Source organism: Buceros rhinoceros, unplaced genomic scaffold (genome assembly GCF_000710305.1).
Source record: "Buceros rhinoceros silvestris isolate BGI_N320 unplaced genomic scaffold, ASM71030v1 scaffold8327, whole genome shotgun sequence".
Lineage (NCBI taxonomy): Eukaryota > Metazoa > Chordata > Aves > Bucerotiformes > Bucerotidae > Buceros > Buceros rhinoceros.
Window position 1 is genome coordinate 1 of NW_010420409.1, and position 16478 is coordinate 16478.

The 16478-nt window shown below is 44.3% G+C and overlaps 1 protein-coding gene across 1 annotated transcript in view; it reads right to left on the bottom strand.

Annotated features, from left to right (window-relative positions):
- Positions 1–2093: 2093 nt before the first annotated feature.
- The window catches only part of LOC104496220 (zinc finger protein GLI2-like), a gene marked incomplete at its 3' end in the record, with an annotated part of 45238 nt that continues 30853 nt past the window's right edge, over positions 2094–16478 (bottom strand). Inside the window, exons 5-7 of the mRNA XM_010139303.1 lie at positions 6401–6602; positions 3846–4059; positions 2094–2207 (exon numbers count right to left, since the gene is read on the bottom strand). Coding sequence (XP_010137605.1) covers positions 2094–2207; positions 3846–4059; positions 6401–6602 — 530 coding nt within the window. The remainder of the gene's footprint in view (positions 2208–3845; positions 4060–6400; positions 6603–16478) is intronic.

Below are 16478 nucleotides of genomic sequence, written 5' to 3' on the forward strand. Positions count from 1 at the left end.
TATATATATAAAAAAGAAGTAAGGTGACTCTTGGGACAGGAACTGTAGTAATTTACAGAAAGACTTCTGTAGAATCAAACAATATCAGAGGCCAGAGCAGTAGTCTGAGAAAATTCAAATGATAGAATTTTTTTGCTGCTATTCCTATTTGGTTGAGCTGTGAACATTATTTTTGCTGAAATGTTTCTCTCCATGCAATGTGTGGTCTCTGGAAAAGTGAAATTTTCTACTAAAAATCCAATTTTGCCAAAATGTTTATACTTTCTGTTTGAAAAATGGAATTGATACCATTTTAATTTGTTGAAGAGGACTGACTTTTTTGACTTCCGTCTAGTTCAATGCTAATCTGAATCTGTACTGGAGTTACTGCAGTATTTTAAGAGCACAGTAACTCAGGTCACTCATGCCTGGTGCTTCACTGTGTCCCACATATCTTGTCTGGATTACATTCTTTTATAGTCCAAGCCATCATGGGAGATCTTGTCTGGCCAAAGATTTTTAAACACCCAAACCACAACTCACATGAGGCGTTTCCAATACAACATTTCCAAAACAAAATACACATGCTTTTTTGGGGATGGATGAGCTTCTTACTCTGAAAAAAATGTATCAGTCAATAATTAACTGACTGTAACTCAACTTTTCAGTGCAGTCTTCTGCAGAACAGGAATCCCCAAATTTATCAAGTTGCTGTCACTCAGACCAACTAAAGAGAAGACAACCATTACATCTTTCAAACTTGCCAAGAACTGGCTGTCTCTTACAAGCTACTTTCCAGTAATTTCCCAGTCAATAGTGAAATGCTGTAAAGCCTACATTTCCCTTGGGGTATTATTTCACAGATCTCCTCATTAAGAACTATTAGACAACCAGCATGCATTTTCCTTCTCTTAATTTCACCTTGCTATTCTAATCGAACCTCCTTGCACCACTTTAAACTACCTCCCACTTCTTTCAGTGCTTATTTCATGTAAGACCAAGTGGATGAATCTCTGGGGCAGGACTGCAGTGATGAGCCAGGCTGATGCTATCCAAGCACTCTCTGCAGCTGGGTACACACCATATCGGAGCAGAGAACAGAGGATGACAGCCATTGAGCAAGCAGCTATCTGTCCCGCAGCTCCTCTGCTACAAATGCTCTGAGAAAGCAGGTGATGGCTTTGAAGTATTTTTTCATTTGCTGCAGGAAATAAACACATGGCCCTATTGGCCTGGGTGGTGGCCAGATTGTTTTTTTTGGAGGCATGCGCTTTTGCAGCAGCGTGTAGACGCACTCCTAAATTCAAAGCTCCAGAGAGGTGCTTCTTTGCCCTAATCATGCTGACTACAGCATGTTTATCTTTCCCTGATATGCTATCTTCATCAATTTTACCAGCCCTCTGATGACTGCACAAGTTGCTGTCCCCATGCATCATGCTGAGACCTGCTCCTGAACCAGGGCAGGAGGAGAAATTTGTCATCAACTCTTCCATTCGCTTGACAATAACACGGCCTAATATTTCATGAAAATGAAGTGCCCAGAGCACTCCTGATAGTTTACAGTTGTGATAAAGAATGGTCAGATGGATACTGTCAGCCATTAAACAGTTTGCAATCACAGAGCTCTGGGAAGAAAGCAGAGGCCTTTGGGCTCTTCTTGGTGTCAAATGTTGTGCCACCAGTGTAAAGGATGTTTCTAGGAGCAATTCCTTGTTGAATCAAGAAGTTGTTCTTTTTTTGCAAGCTTTCTACCCACATGGAAGATTCCCTCATAATCCATGTTTGCTCTGAGACACTAAGGCTGCTTGCTTTGCAGCACAGAAAACTCTGACATGATTTTTAAATTATCATGCTAGAAATATTACCTCCCTCCTTTTTTTTCTATCCACACACAATCCGCACACCAACAGCAAGCTGAGTCCCAAGCACCCCCTGAATGCTTCGCTCAGTCACTGCAGCTCTGCCCTGCACCCTGCTGGGGTGCATGCTCCAAGAGGTACCTGCCTGCCTGTTCTCAGCTGCAGCAAAATGTGCCAAGAGCATCGTTCCCAAAGACAATGAGGCCCAGCAACTCACTGGCTTGGCCCCACAACGTCTCGCACTAGGAAGGTTACCTGTGTGGTTGGGGATGCCGGGGGCAAGCCTTCGACTTCAGTCTTGACTTTGCTGCGCTTGTTAATTACTGGATTGACGGTGCTGCTCACGGCAGACTCGCTGCTCTGCTTGCTCTAGGAAAGGAAACCAGGCAAGATATGGCACCGAGGTTTGGGATGAGATAAAGACTGTAGCTGACCTCTTCATTAAAAATTAACTTAAAAATCAGTCAGGGTTGAGCTTCAGGAGTGGCCAGGGACAACAAGGTATTGGCCTGCAGGCCCAGGTTTCACATGAAAACTAGTCCGTGTGGGTTTGTGTGAGGCAGAGAGATGGAAGAGAGGGAAGAGGCAAGGGCGGCATCAGCTTCTGCAGGCTCACCAGAGAGCTTGGCCTCACCACTGCTGCTCTGTTTCAGAGCAATCCAGTCCCTGTCAAAGCCATCAAAACCTCATGCAACTTCCACCCAAGCCACGATTTCATTTCTCAAGGCGATAAAACGATTTGTTGAGAAAATTAATTCCTGGGGGAGTGGGGGGCTCTGGTTACGTGTGAGGGCTCCGGCATGCTGGGTGCATGAAGGACTATGTGTGTATTTTGCTGAGCCCTTAAAAAATGAGAACAACTTCAGGAAAAAAACCGTCCATTGTGTGTGCATAAAATTGGAACGTTAAAATTTTAAATACCCTCTCACTAATTGCTCAAGATCGGTCCTGCAAGTTATTAAACAGAGGCATAACTCCTGCCAGACACATTATTTCAGTAGCCAGTTTGTAAGAAGAAAACAAAACCAATCAATCAAATAACCTTCAATAACAAACAGAGTTTGCAGCGCAGCAGCCATGAGAAACCCTAAAACAATAAACCAGTCTGGAAAGTCCAGCACGATACAACTAAAACAACAATTTGAAATAGGTGTGAAATGAGGTGAAACAAGTCTTTGGGGAGAAAAGTGACTGCAATTTAAACTTCCAAGGAATGAAAATGGGAACAAAAAATGATTAAAAATGTGCTAGACATACTCACTAACACTGTGCATGTGGAGGGCTTGTGCGCACATGCGCGTGCCTGTGTGAACTCACAGGTATTTGCAAGAATGCATTTGAGGTGTGGGATTTCATACGCTTCATGGCATTCCTAGTTTTCAAAATCCCCTGGCCCCCTGGTTTTGCAAACCTTAATAGTAAAAATCAACAGCAAGCATACCCTGAGAGAGAGAAAGCTTCCGAAAAAGACGGAATGGTAAGTAAATTGGCTAGAGGTCCTAGGTAGTTTGAACTTCTTTGTTAAAGAGGAGGGGAATAAGTGTTTTAAGATCATCAACACGGTTCACATCAGTAGAAGAAAGGAAGAAGGGATTGGTGAAGGAACTGATGAAGCTTGATTGACAGTGCTCAGCTGCTTATCTGCCAAAACACTCCAGCATGTGCTGAATTCCCTCGATGTAAATAGCACATAATACGTGCTCAAGGAGATTTGCTGCCTGAGATGACTGTGCATATCATGTCCAATGCTTTGATGGATCAAAGCCTTTGGCTCCTGCACAGATAGGTGCATTGTGTGCCCAAGGAAGTGAGGTAGGTGCAAAATTTGGCTTTTAGTAGTCAAGAAATGTTTCACCAGGAGGAAAAAACAAAAAAAGGCAACGTAAAGGGAGAGCGTGAGTGAAAAGAGTGGGTGAAAATCCCACAGCCACCGTGAAGAGCAGCGATCATCACAGGGAGAACGTGCCTCCATTTCCCCCATGGACAGAGCCAGGATGCTGTCCCTACCTGGCTGGAGTCAGAGATGCAATTGCTGTTGCTGCTGATCTGTGCCGGCGGTGGGTTGACAGAGATGACCGCCATGTGCTGCCGCGGGGGGAAGGTCGGGGATGGCTGGATCAGAGGAGGAGTGTGTCCGAAGGCTGAGCTCAGGCCTCTCTGCTGGGTCAGGATCTGCTGGTACGTCACGGGGTTAATTGGGTGGGGAAAGCTGAAGGCCGGACTGTAGCAATAGGTGGAGGAAAAATGATGAGGAATTATTTTAAACAATATTTATCACATTAGCTACAGACTGAATCAAGTTTGGCTTCCCAGAGACTCCAGGAGACAGGCTGCAATGCTTCAGCTAGATGGCTTCAACCCCACGGTAAGTCTGGCAACCTGCTTTACTGCAAAGACAGGATTTGACTTGTGTGTGCCTCAGCAAACTTGTGAATCATTTCAACTCGTGTATCAGACTGATTGTCATTTCTTTGCTTCCTATGTTTAAGAAGAGCCAGCGCCCTTCTCAAGGAGTGCAGAAGAGGATGGGACTTGGACACATCCAGCTTTGCAGCCCCCAAGGCTCCCAGATTTTCCTAGGCAGATCTATTCTGCAGGCTTGCAACCTTGGGGTTATGCTACCCTGAATATACAAAACCAGCATCACCTGGCTCACCTGGCACAGATCACAGCGGGGATGAAAAACTATCCATTTAACATAGTCCAAAACCATGCAATTTACTCTGTATTCAGGTGAGGGGAGTGCTGGCTCAGGGGACTGCTGAAGTATGTCACCCTTCATATGTAGGTCACTGGTTCAGCTCCAATCTAGGTCAGCAGTGACCAGAAACACTACCAGCTCCAGGCTGCTTGGGCACTAACTGCGGGCAACAGGTTTGAGCCAGGATGCAGCAGTCAACAGCATTAAAAACGAAGCTCTGCTTTTAGAAAGAAGGAGTTCACTCCCAGGGTTGAGTCCCCTTGGCAGAGATGGAGAAGCATGGGAGATGCTCTGCTCCCTGTACGCTGAGAGTATGATGTACGAACCACAGACTCTCCAAAATCAGTTATTTGCCACTTTCAAGAGGTGTCTGCCCTGAACCTCTACCCTCATGGTGTTTTCTTCCACATCACTACTACATCAACTGCCCATGGTGTGAGTGCTCAGAGAATGGGGCAATCATCAGCAACATGCTTCACTTCCAATTTTGCTTTTAGAGAAAATACTTATTGCTGATGATCATAAGATTAGTATTTCTGTTCCAAACCAGTCAATGACAACTTGACCAAAAGAGCAAAAGTCACTCCAATGTAAAAGATCTCTGAGAGTTAAGTATGCACTGCAGCAAATAAGGTGGGGTGGCAGGCTGCAGCACAGCTTCTTTAGGTTACAGCAAAGTCCAAAAAGGACTTTCTGAAGTGTTACCAGGACCTGGGTCTTCAGTGGGTGAGAAAGGATTTAATTCCCACCACCAAGACATTTTAAAAATAATAACAAAAAAATCTTTTCACCCCAAATTGCTGACAATTATCCTGTCATACCCGTGACCCATTTTACAATTTCTGGCATGTAAGATACACCTTTAGAACACCAAGAAGAATTTCAAATTCTTTATTATTACTTGATTATTCCCTTGAAGGCCAATGACAGACTATTGGGTCAGACTCTGCACTCCACTGATTTGTTGAAAATACCAGATGCTACCCACAGAAGCTTAAAATCTGAGTGTAAGATGAGATACTACAGGTATGCTTAGCTAATGACAACAGCTGGAAAGACTAGAAAAATATGATTATCAGACACAGAGTTTGAATCTGTGTAAGTTAGCATTATGTTTGATTTTACAGTCAATTTCTAAATGCTGCTGCTGCATAAAGTAACTTACAAAATTAATGTTACAGTTACTAATGAAAATATCTCTGTTTTCCCCTACAAATTCCAGGAGTGCATGTTTTTTATAAACCCTTGCTTTGCTACATCAGTGTTAATTAGATGTAACATTTTTAACAGTTGAGTAATAAAAAGAATAATAACATTGTGCAACTTTGGTGAAGGAGGAATTGACAACATGAGCTGCCTAGTATGAGTGCTTTTTAATTAAGATTTGAACAAAACTTTACTCAAGGGCTTAGATTTGTTTTAAATATGTTTTTAGAATTAGACTCTTCAATCCACCCAGACAACATTTTTTTTTTAAGAATGTGGGCCAATAATTTGGAGAATACTTTGGGGTAATCTCTTAAATCAGAAGAGGTTTAAAAGAAGACTGGTCCAACATCTCACAATGAGCATTTTGTTAGATGAATTTATTCTCTGTTTCTGCTTACGGGGGGTACGAGCATCCTGTAATTACTGGAAACCTGGTAACCATAATCCCAATCCAGCAAATCCCGCACCCCCATATGCCATGAAGTACCTTTCCACATGCAAAACCAGATGGAGGCTTCATTTAATACACTAAACAGCCCCAATGCACAAAAGCAGAGGTCACGAGGAAGGGAAGGTCTCCCTCGCTGGAGGATCGCTCCTGCTTTTGGGTGGATGGTTATGCAGCTGAATAGAGCCAGTCCCAGAGCTTTACCTGATTGTCCCCGCAGATAAATGGCCATAGGAGCCACTTGCCGCTGAGCTGCTTCTGGAGTTGTTGATATACGCCACGAGAGAGTTTGGGGAGGTCCTGATCATTGTCTGGAGATCAATGCTGGCATCAGACAGAGGAGAGATAGACAGGGCTCGTTTTCGGCTTAATCTTGGAGTCACCCGTGGGCTTGAGAAGCGGGACACTGTAGAAAAGAGAGACTTTGTCAGACAAAGCTAGTGAGTTGCTCCTTTCCTGTGGGGGAAGTGGGAGATGCCAAGACCTGCTGCATTCGTGGCTGCTGTGGGATGTTCAGGAGCCAGGAGCAGTGCAGGGACCAGCTGCACTTTGCGGGAGGATTCCTCTCTGCTGGACACTGAATGACAGGGGTCAGGCAGCACCACAAAAACCTGCTTGCTTCGCCCTCCTCAGGGGGTAAACAGAAGCCTGTCCATTACCTCTTTTCATCAGCACTAAATTAAATTAAAATTACAAGGGAAAAGTCCCTGCAAGGTTTCCATGAGAGCGCAGCCTTCCCCGTTGACTCAGTGGCAGGAACAGCGGTCCAGAAAAGCTGCGCATCAGAGCTGAGGTGACCCTCAGAACTGGTGTCTGTGTTTGTGTGCAGAGGGAGCGGAAACCAAACGGGCAAGAGCACAATGCTGACCATCCAATTAATGAAGGAGGCGATGCTCCAGGAGTCCCAAAAGTAAATTAAGAGTTTAAGAAAACCAATTTGGCAGCTCAGGCACAAAGTTCAAGCTCTCTCCCTCCGAGGGGACCTGCCAGTGCCTGGACCCTATTAGCAATTGTCAATCATTCTTTGTGTATGAAGTCATTTCCAACCCTGCCAGTCCCATTTGCCGATCTGCAATACATGGAGAGTTACTACTGTATGAATTTGGCCTCCCCCTGCATTTCAGCACTGCTAACTGGAACGACTGATTTCATCCAGGGGAAACTCTGCCCAGGCCTGAGACACCTGCAAATCTCTGGGGTGGCATGGATGGGAGCTGGGGATGGGTACCAGATCCGAAGCCTGCCTGAGCCCTAACCTTGCCTGGAACATCTTATTTCACCAAAGCAGTGAGAGCAGCATTTAGGTTGCCTATTTAGGGGGAAAAAAAAAAAAAAAAAAAATTTCTAAGGGTAAAACATGCTGCATGGCCATGGGGTCCAGATGGTAATCCCCATCATCCATCCAGTGGTGCAGGAGAGCTCAGCTGCTCCAGCTCCTTCCCTCAATGAGTGCAACACTGTATCACCACCTGGCTTTTCCAGCAGTGGTCTCTCCAGAAAGCTTGCTGTCAGTATAGCCTATTAAACACCCTGAAAAAAACTCAGTAACTTGCCCAGACTGGCAATATGAGTTATGTTCCTCTAGCTGTTTGAAGAGACTGATTTTGGTTGAATATCACCAAATACAAGCCCGGCACTTCGCAAGAGCATAAACTTCTGTCCTGACAACAGTGTTCGTATGTGAGAAAATGAATGGGATGTACAAGGAGGCAAAATATATCCTGCCAGTGTGACCAAATAGTTCCTTGATTTATGTTGGCTCACAGAAGTTTGTGTCAACATTTCCCTGAGACCAGTGGTTGGGTTGAAGTCTCCCAGTCTCCACATGACTCACCCATGTACCTCAGTGGCTCTATCATTACCATACCTAGGTGCTGTGTAATCGATGGGGTTTAGTACCACCGGCCCTTTATTACCCATAACATCCCTTGTTGCACAAGGTTAAATGACTTGCCCAAGGTCTCACTAAGTTGGTACTTGAACCAAGCACTCTTGTGGCTTTTGTCCTACACCTAAGAAGCATCAAGACTTGCTGCTGTAATGCCTTTACTGCAATACTGACAATATTGGGAATTCTGTCTAAAAATCAGATTGTAGCATATATGGTGAATGTGTTCTTGAAGTATTTTCTATAACTATATTTTGCAGCCTCACAGGGCAGGGAGATGTTATAAAACATGACTCAACAGAAAGAGCACACAGTGGTCTATAAAAATCACCCTCTGAGTGTTAACGCTGTTCCATAATTTAGAGGGACTAGACTCAAACCTTCCTAACACTCACGGCTGGCAGATTCTAGCCCCATTCTGTTGTAGTGACTGGCACTTCTGTGAGCTGGAAAAGAAGTGGCCCATTTGTAGAATGCAAACTATGAATGCAAACTCAAAATGAGCCAACGAACTCCCCTCAGCAAAGGCTGGCCCTGCCTAATAGCTGGAGTGGAGCTTTCCCAAACTTCACCTCTGGTTCATGAAATCTGAGTCCTGCCAGAGACCTGGACTAAACAGCACGAGGGCTGCTTGGGTCTAGATCATAATGGTCAGAACTGTGTTCTGTCTGCAACATATTCATGTACTAATGTTGTTGATTTGAACTAATTAAACTTTTTCTCTTTTTTCTTTTTTCTTTCCCCCTCTGGCCATAAGGCATCTAAATTCCACAGCCTGGGGGGCTGTTCTCAGTCCTCCCCAGCTATATTTCCTTGAATAAGTTGCTGCTGCTTTCTGTGTCGCTGTTTCCCAGTGTCATCTATGTAGATGAGCTCCTTTGGATAGCGTTTGTGTTTTATTCTGTATGTATTGCACCAAGTGCGATGTGGCTCCATCTCAGCTGAGTTGTCAGTGTTCCTGTCCTACAAATAATATGTGTCTTTCCAGATACAGATACTGTTTTCTGCATTTGCATTCCCACAGTCTCCTCCTTCTCTAACAGAAGGAAGCAGGCCAGATTTGACAGTCATATTTATCTCTGTTACTCCCACACCTCAAGGGAGATCTGTTTATTAATGTGCCACTTCCCTTGATAAATTACTAAATAGAAAGAAAAGCCTTGTACCCATTTCTCGCTGTTCCTTCCCATGATTTATGTCCACCGTGCTGGTTCAGCCATTGGTCACCATTAATTTGCAGAGGGAAGAAGTCCTGATGTCCAACAGAAACCTGGGTTTTAGTGGTGCAACCAGCGTGGGCAGCCCTCCCTGCTGCACACAGGTACGTCATTTTTTCCCCACGTAAAACTCTGCTGGAAGCTGTTGGATTTGCAAGCTGGCCTGAGAATTCTGCAGCCTAAACCCAGTAGCACGCATCTCATTAGCATCTGCTCTAATTTAGATCTTGTGAGTACCAGGGGCCACCTGAAATGTTTGATAGTAGATCCAATAGGTTGGGCTCATACTTTACACAAAAGACTCAGGTCTTGCGGGCTTCCAGGGAAAGCTGTGACCTAAAATCATGCTACGGATGAACCATTCCTCTCTTCTCAGTGACAGCCTGCCCGAGATGCCTGGGAAGGGAAGCATCTGGAAAACGGAAAAGGAGTTTAACCACACGAAGAAGTGCTCACTAGTGCATTTGGGAAGAGGGAATCATTTCAAAATTATTATTTTCAAAATTATTTAAAAGCAGCACTGGGATTATTCTTAATAATAACATTGGCCTGACCTAATCCCCTGATCTGAGGACACTGAGCATGCATGTTGCATGATACCAGCCAGCAGCAGTGACAAGTGTTAGGGCAGTTGTACGCATAGGTGTTCTATATGGGCTGACTGACAGCCACTGGAATATGTAAGCAAAATCCTCTGTTGCCTGAGGTCCAGTGGTGTTTCAAGGGAAAAACCACATACAACTTCTTCAGCAGCGACTATGCCCAGGGAGGTAAGTGAAGGCAGGATCCATTTTTCAGACCCAGAGACAGCGAGCCTCAGAAGGATTTATCACTAGCACTCCCTCTCTCATCTCCCCTTCAAAAATGCTGACTTATCAAAATGAACAGTTATAATTTCAAGTCTTTATGGTGCTTGGAAAATATGTTAGGGAAAGTTTCCAAACTGCCAAGTATCCTCTTCAACACTATTGGAAGAAAAATCTAGTATTTTTCTCTTTTTTTTCTAAAAGATGTTTTGTTCAGAAATCTAAAATCATCATAGGTTTCAACGAATTTTAAAGAGTCACACACTGCAATAGAAGTAGGAAAATATTTTAAAATTCCATTCATCTACCAGTGTTCCAGTTTTCCAAATTCATTTCTCTGTGCCTCTCTACCTTACATTTTTTACCTTCAGCTTCTTTCCCTTGAATACTACTGAGAGATGGGAAAACGTTTGTGACCCAGGTCCAGAAAGAAGTGACAGGCCACACAGCAAAACAATAAACAAGACAACCCCGTGAGATAATTGTTATCACTGCCTCCTCTGGTGTTTGGTAATATTTCCCGACAAGTACATTTACAGCATGCCCAGGATGGGTGGTGGCTGTTCCTGTGTCGATTGGCTCTGCTACTTCTCCCTCTCATCTTGAATGAACATGTATTAAACTCAGGAGATGCTTTCCATTGACTTTGGAATGTGGACTGAATAGGAATCTAAAAGCTGACCTAGAGACACCCATGTTTAAGATATCTCACCTCTACTTTCAAAGCAATTCTTTCCCACTTGGAAAACATGCTGTTTATGCACTCGTTTTTTGCTGTACTAACAGTTTGGGTTTTATTTATTCAGAGTATATTAGATGTATTAGCTCTGAATGTGTGAAACCTGACTTTTTTTGTTTGTTTCTGCAAAAGCTCAAGATGTTTTCTTAGAATTCAAAACTTTTTCAGATTTCAAGCAACATCAAAAATACCTTTTGGCCTGAAGTAAGACACAGGAAATTTTAAGCCAAAAGACTGTCCCATTCTTTCTCAGAGTTAGGAGGAGGTTAAAACAGAGGTGTGAACTGGTGAATGGAAAGGTGCAGTAAAGGTTGAGCCCAAAGGGTGATAGCGTTGTGGATGGCAGCCAGTGAAAGTCAATAAAAATACGTACCACAGACCTTTGGCCCCTACTGCCTCTTCTTACTAAACGTTAACTGTGGATAATTTTACCGTGTTTTAACTGGTGTGCGCTGACCTTTCCGTACAGTTTCATACACAGACCCAGATACACTTGCTGTCACAGGCTCAGCTCTACATGCTAGAGAATAAATACAACCCACGTATCTTAACAAACTTTTTAAAACTGACCTGAATAATTTTTTAGTAAAAAAAGCTTGACTTTACAGCAGCATTATCTTCGCAGGGTAACCGTAAATGCCACAACTCACAACAGAGAGCCATTTATCTCCTGGGGGAGAGCAAGAATTCGAGGATGAACTTCCACGTGACACAGGCCATGTCTGCCAAATGACCCATCCCAATCTTCCAGGCAGCCTAGAGCTGGAAAGAAAGTCCAGATTTCCTGGTAGAAAGATAGAAGTTCCCTTGTCCTTTTACTACAGTGTCTACGAATTATCACATCCATGGGTTGCTCAGAAACTGGGATTTTCTTCCCAAGTTTACATGTATCCATAACCGGTCACTGATGAGCCAAATGGCCAGCTTTTACACCTATAGCAGCTTGTGATCTGACTCCTGAAGCTGTTCCCAGCACGATAGTGCCAAAGGGCAGGATCAGACCCTGGCTCATGTGGGAGGAGGGAGCAGAGGTTTCTTCTCTGACCACACTCTGTGGCTGTGGGCCATCAGAGGGACATTACAAGAGATGGTTTTCCTGGAGGGACATTTCAGACCTCGTATCACACTAGAAATGTTGGCAGCAAAGCCCTCCTGAAAGGAAACACCAGGCATTCAGTGGGAGCTCCTTCAAGGCTCCTTTGGGGCAAGGAAATCTCAGGCATCTTGTTACAGACAAGCACGTTGCTGTGATCTTGACTGCTGAGGAACATTGGAGGAATTTGCTTCCAAACGGCCAAGCCCGTAGCGCATGTGGGCTCACCCCGCCTCCTCAGTGAAACACAGCAAGCCACTGCTTCCCCTGCATGCCTTGGCCAAGCACTGGTTTAAACACAGGGTTGCCAAAATGGTCCCTTTTTCTGGCCGCTCATCAAGAAAACTCCACCAAAGCACAGAGGAATATCCTCCCTCCTCCCATCATCAAATTACATCCAAGGACAGCATAAAAACACAGGATGAACCGTTAATCAATAAGCAGAAGCAATAAACTACTAACACTCTTCACATAACCAGTTCCTTATTCCCCTCTCCCCTTCTGCAGTGGCAACACACATCTTACCCAGACTGCAGCAGATGCTGGACATTTGTTCTGGCACCAGACACTGTCCTGGGTCCTTTCTTTCTTCCCTCCCTGGGGCTCATCAACTTTGCAGTTCAAGGAATACTAATGCTTCCCTCAAATCCTTGCTGAAAGACAAGGCTGCATTCTTCAACTCCCAATCCACAAGGTAACAGTTTAGAAAAACCAGCTTGCATATGTAAATTGAATTCTTTAGAAACCAGAGTGCAGCAGGATTCCAGACAGAGCACTTATGGGATGCTCTGGGACTTTTTCTCTCTTCTGCACATATTTTTTCTGGGGAAGAAAACAACATTGCTGGCTAGAAATGGGTGGGAAATTAGTTCCCATTCTCTGAACCTTCTCTGAGATTTCAAGTTTCCATTCTGTGCTGGGACAAAGAAAACACACACACACACAAAAAAGCTCTGTCAGAGTTTTTAAGGAAGTGACTACAGGACACACCGTCTACCCAGAGTAGCCAACAGCTGGTTTGTTTGGGATGTCATCTGAGATCCAGCATACCCAGCCTGCAAAACCCAAAATGCTGGTCCCTCAAGTCTCAGGCGAGGAACTTCTTTCCTTCGTGAAGCTGGGCTCTCTCAGTTGCTTCACATAAACCTGCTGGAGGAGAGTCCTAAGCTCACCTCTCACAAACAGATGCCTGCTGACTACAGTAACCACTGGGCTGCACTGCCAGCCATGCTCCTTACCCTGACGGCTGTTAAATCATTTACTTGAAGTAGAAAGGCTCCTACAACACTGACTCAAAGAGGGCAGTGAAGCTCAATGACTGTTTGATTTGGGGAAATAAAGTCCTGCTTGATGATTTGCCCAGTCCCAGGCAACTGCACCAGCCACTGGCTTGTTGCCTATGCTGGACTGAGCAAAGCCTTTTCCCAGTGAAACTGCTTGTTGTGAGTCAAGCCATTTGTGACTGGCATGCACCAGGCAGCAAGAAACAGGGCAAGGATCCCAACTCTACTGGGATCTTTCATCCTTCATTGGATGCAATGCCATGACAGAACTGCAGGGTCATTCCAGCTGCTGGGAACAGTAAGGTTGCAAGAATGCCTTTGTGCAGCCTTCCTGACCTTAATGACTACCTCTATGCAGCACCGCTTGGACATAAGGTGAACTCAAGATGTTTTTTCTCCCTTTCCCTGACTCAGCATGGACAACCCAATCACATGTTTGACATTGTGCAAACAGAAGTGATGGATTTAAAGACAACCTCTGCTTCCCACTCTGGCCATGAGAGCCTTATTCTGAAGGTCTGGATCTTGTTCCTAGAGCTGCCACTGCTCTGCTCACTGATAATTTTATCTCCTTTCTCTTTGGGGTGTCCGGTGATGAAGTAGCTTTGCTTTGTACAGTACTTTGAGATATTGTGACGTACAAGGCTGTAACAATACAAGCATTGAGTCAGTCTGGACATGCTCCTCTTGAGAGCAAATGATATTCCTGAAGGGCTGAGGGTAATCACAGGAGCCCTGGTGCTTAGGAAAAAAAAAAAAGTTGGATGTACTAAACATGATCAGAAAGCTGTAGTCACCTCTAGGTTCACCTGTGCTCCTCACCAGTCTTTACTGCCCTGGTGATGCCCTTGTACCACCACTCTGTCACCGGGAATAATCCACCGTGTGGCACCCACTTCTAGAATAGAAATGCAAAAGATTGTTTGATCTGGTGAACCGATCCTGTAAATCAGTCTCAAAAGTTCCCCACCAGCAATGTTGTGACATTGGAAAGTGGTTAACTTCTGATTTGAAAGTGTAGGCTTTCCAAAAAATGGATGTAAGCCTTGATTCAAATTCCAGTCTTGGATTTAAAGTCCCTGTTTGGATGAAAGAATGAAGCAGGACAGCTAACTGAAGCTCTATTTAGTCTCCACTGGAACTGGCCTGAAGAGTGTAAAACTTAAATTTGGTCTACTTTAGTGGTGTAATCACTTCAGCCTGCACAGTGAAAACCTTGCTAAAGATATGCAGCTTTGAGGCATCTCTAGTTCAGTCACAATTTAAACACTCAGCAGACCTGACATACGTTCAGTACCAAGCTTTGGCCCACACTTATGTCCTATTACTTTTCCTGACCTAGACACCTGGTGGGGTGAAAAAATACTGACAAACATGGAGGCATTGAGAAATTCTCCAAGAAATGCAATTACAGCAACCAGAAGGAACCAGGTATGTGTTTGTGGAAGCACCAGTATATCCAGTGCCTAGGGCTCCAGATGTTTGGAGGTGACGTGACACGGAATAGGCCAGTTTTAATATATGCTTATCTGCTGCTTTTTCTTTTGCAGGTGCCAGTGTTATCACAGATGTGTGATGGTGCTGCATGTGGTTTAAGAGAAGTTACCTGCATTTTCAGCAAACTAATTCCTGTAAAGCTTTTATGTTCTGGGGCTCTCTGGGAAGAAAAGGGCTCTCTGAATGACAAATGTTGTGAAGTGGTGACTCATCGGGGTTTTACGCATGGTACTGATATTCTCGTCTCAGAAAAGCACCATAAGAGGATGCTTTATTAAATTATCTGTTCAACTATTTACTTAGGTCACGCTGATTTAAATTTTTGAAATAACTTTCTAAAAAGAGAGGGAGACTCTGTTTCTTCAGCCAGCATTTCAGAGCCATCCATTTTAGTCTCTGCCTTGATAATGCACACTTCTCTCTTCTCTCCAGCTGATGGATAAACCCAAACATGCAGACCAGAGACTGGCACTCACATTCTTAAAAAGTAGCATTCCTGTTTCTCATGTCACACCCTCATGATATTTTAAAGTTTTCATTTCACGCAGACCACGTCAAGGCCCAGAAAAGGCTTTCCAGTTACTCATCAACAAAGCTTTACATGAGATGAAAATAAATGCTTGGTGTGCCCTGGCTTTGCAGTGAATAACGGTTATGAACTTGGCTGCATGAAGCCAGGACCTTTGATACGTGATTCACTCTAGAGCCATTTTCAGAAAAAGGCAAGCAGTAAGAAAGTCTTCTGCCAAGGGCAGTATCTCAGGCAACTTCAGATAAAGACTTCAACAAACCAGAGAACGAGAGTCCTGGTGGTGCTGAGCATCTGCCTATGCTCGCATGAAAACAGTAGTGTTTGCTTCCCTTACTGTCTGTTTATCCGGCACTTCAGTGAGGCACTGCTGGTCGGAGATGGACTAATAAGGAGGCAAGGAGGAAGGAGTCTTGTTCATGAGCCTGAGGAGAACTTGGCAGGGCTGGTTTGCACCCATCTGTTATAGCCACAGACATTAACCCTTCAAAGGGAAGACAGAGCGGTCTTATTGACCAGCTGCTTTGAAGCGGAGAAGCCCGGAACATATTTTGGGTGTTAGAGGCAGGATGGTATCAAGGAGCATGTGCTCTTCCTTTCAGACTGGGATCCAGGTTACCAATTAATCTAGGAATTGGCAGCAGAAAATGACTATTCAGGCAAAACTTCTGCAGCAGCTGCAGACAAGAAATGATTTTTTCACTAGAAATATCTACAAGTCTCCCTCACTGAACAGCCAGAACAGCTTTTATCATTCTTAAACCAGTCACTTTATGAAGCAGCAAGATCGCAACCTCTTTCATCTTAAAAGCTCAACAACAGAAACTTTGAAGCAGTAATGAAATGATGCAGATTGCCACTCCAAAAATTATAACGGTCCACAGGCAAATCCAAAGGCAGCCTAGGAAACAGAAGCTGGGATCTGAAAGTCAAGCTGAGACTTCTCCTTCTTGCAGCAGAAATAATCCCTTAAACTGTCCTCTGTATTATCTGTGCAACCTCCATTCTTTCAAGATGAGGCATGAGTTGAAAGGAAAGAAATTTCCAGCAGCTCTAAAAATTGTTTGGACCTCAGATACACTTCCAGAGAGACTTCACCCATCTCACCAGGGCAGCAGTCAGGCCGCAGGGGTGACTCAGCACCACAGGACCTACCATGATTTTCTTTTTTCTTCATTTATCCAGAGGCAAGAATTTTCTGGGTTTATAATGACTGATACTAGCATAAAT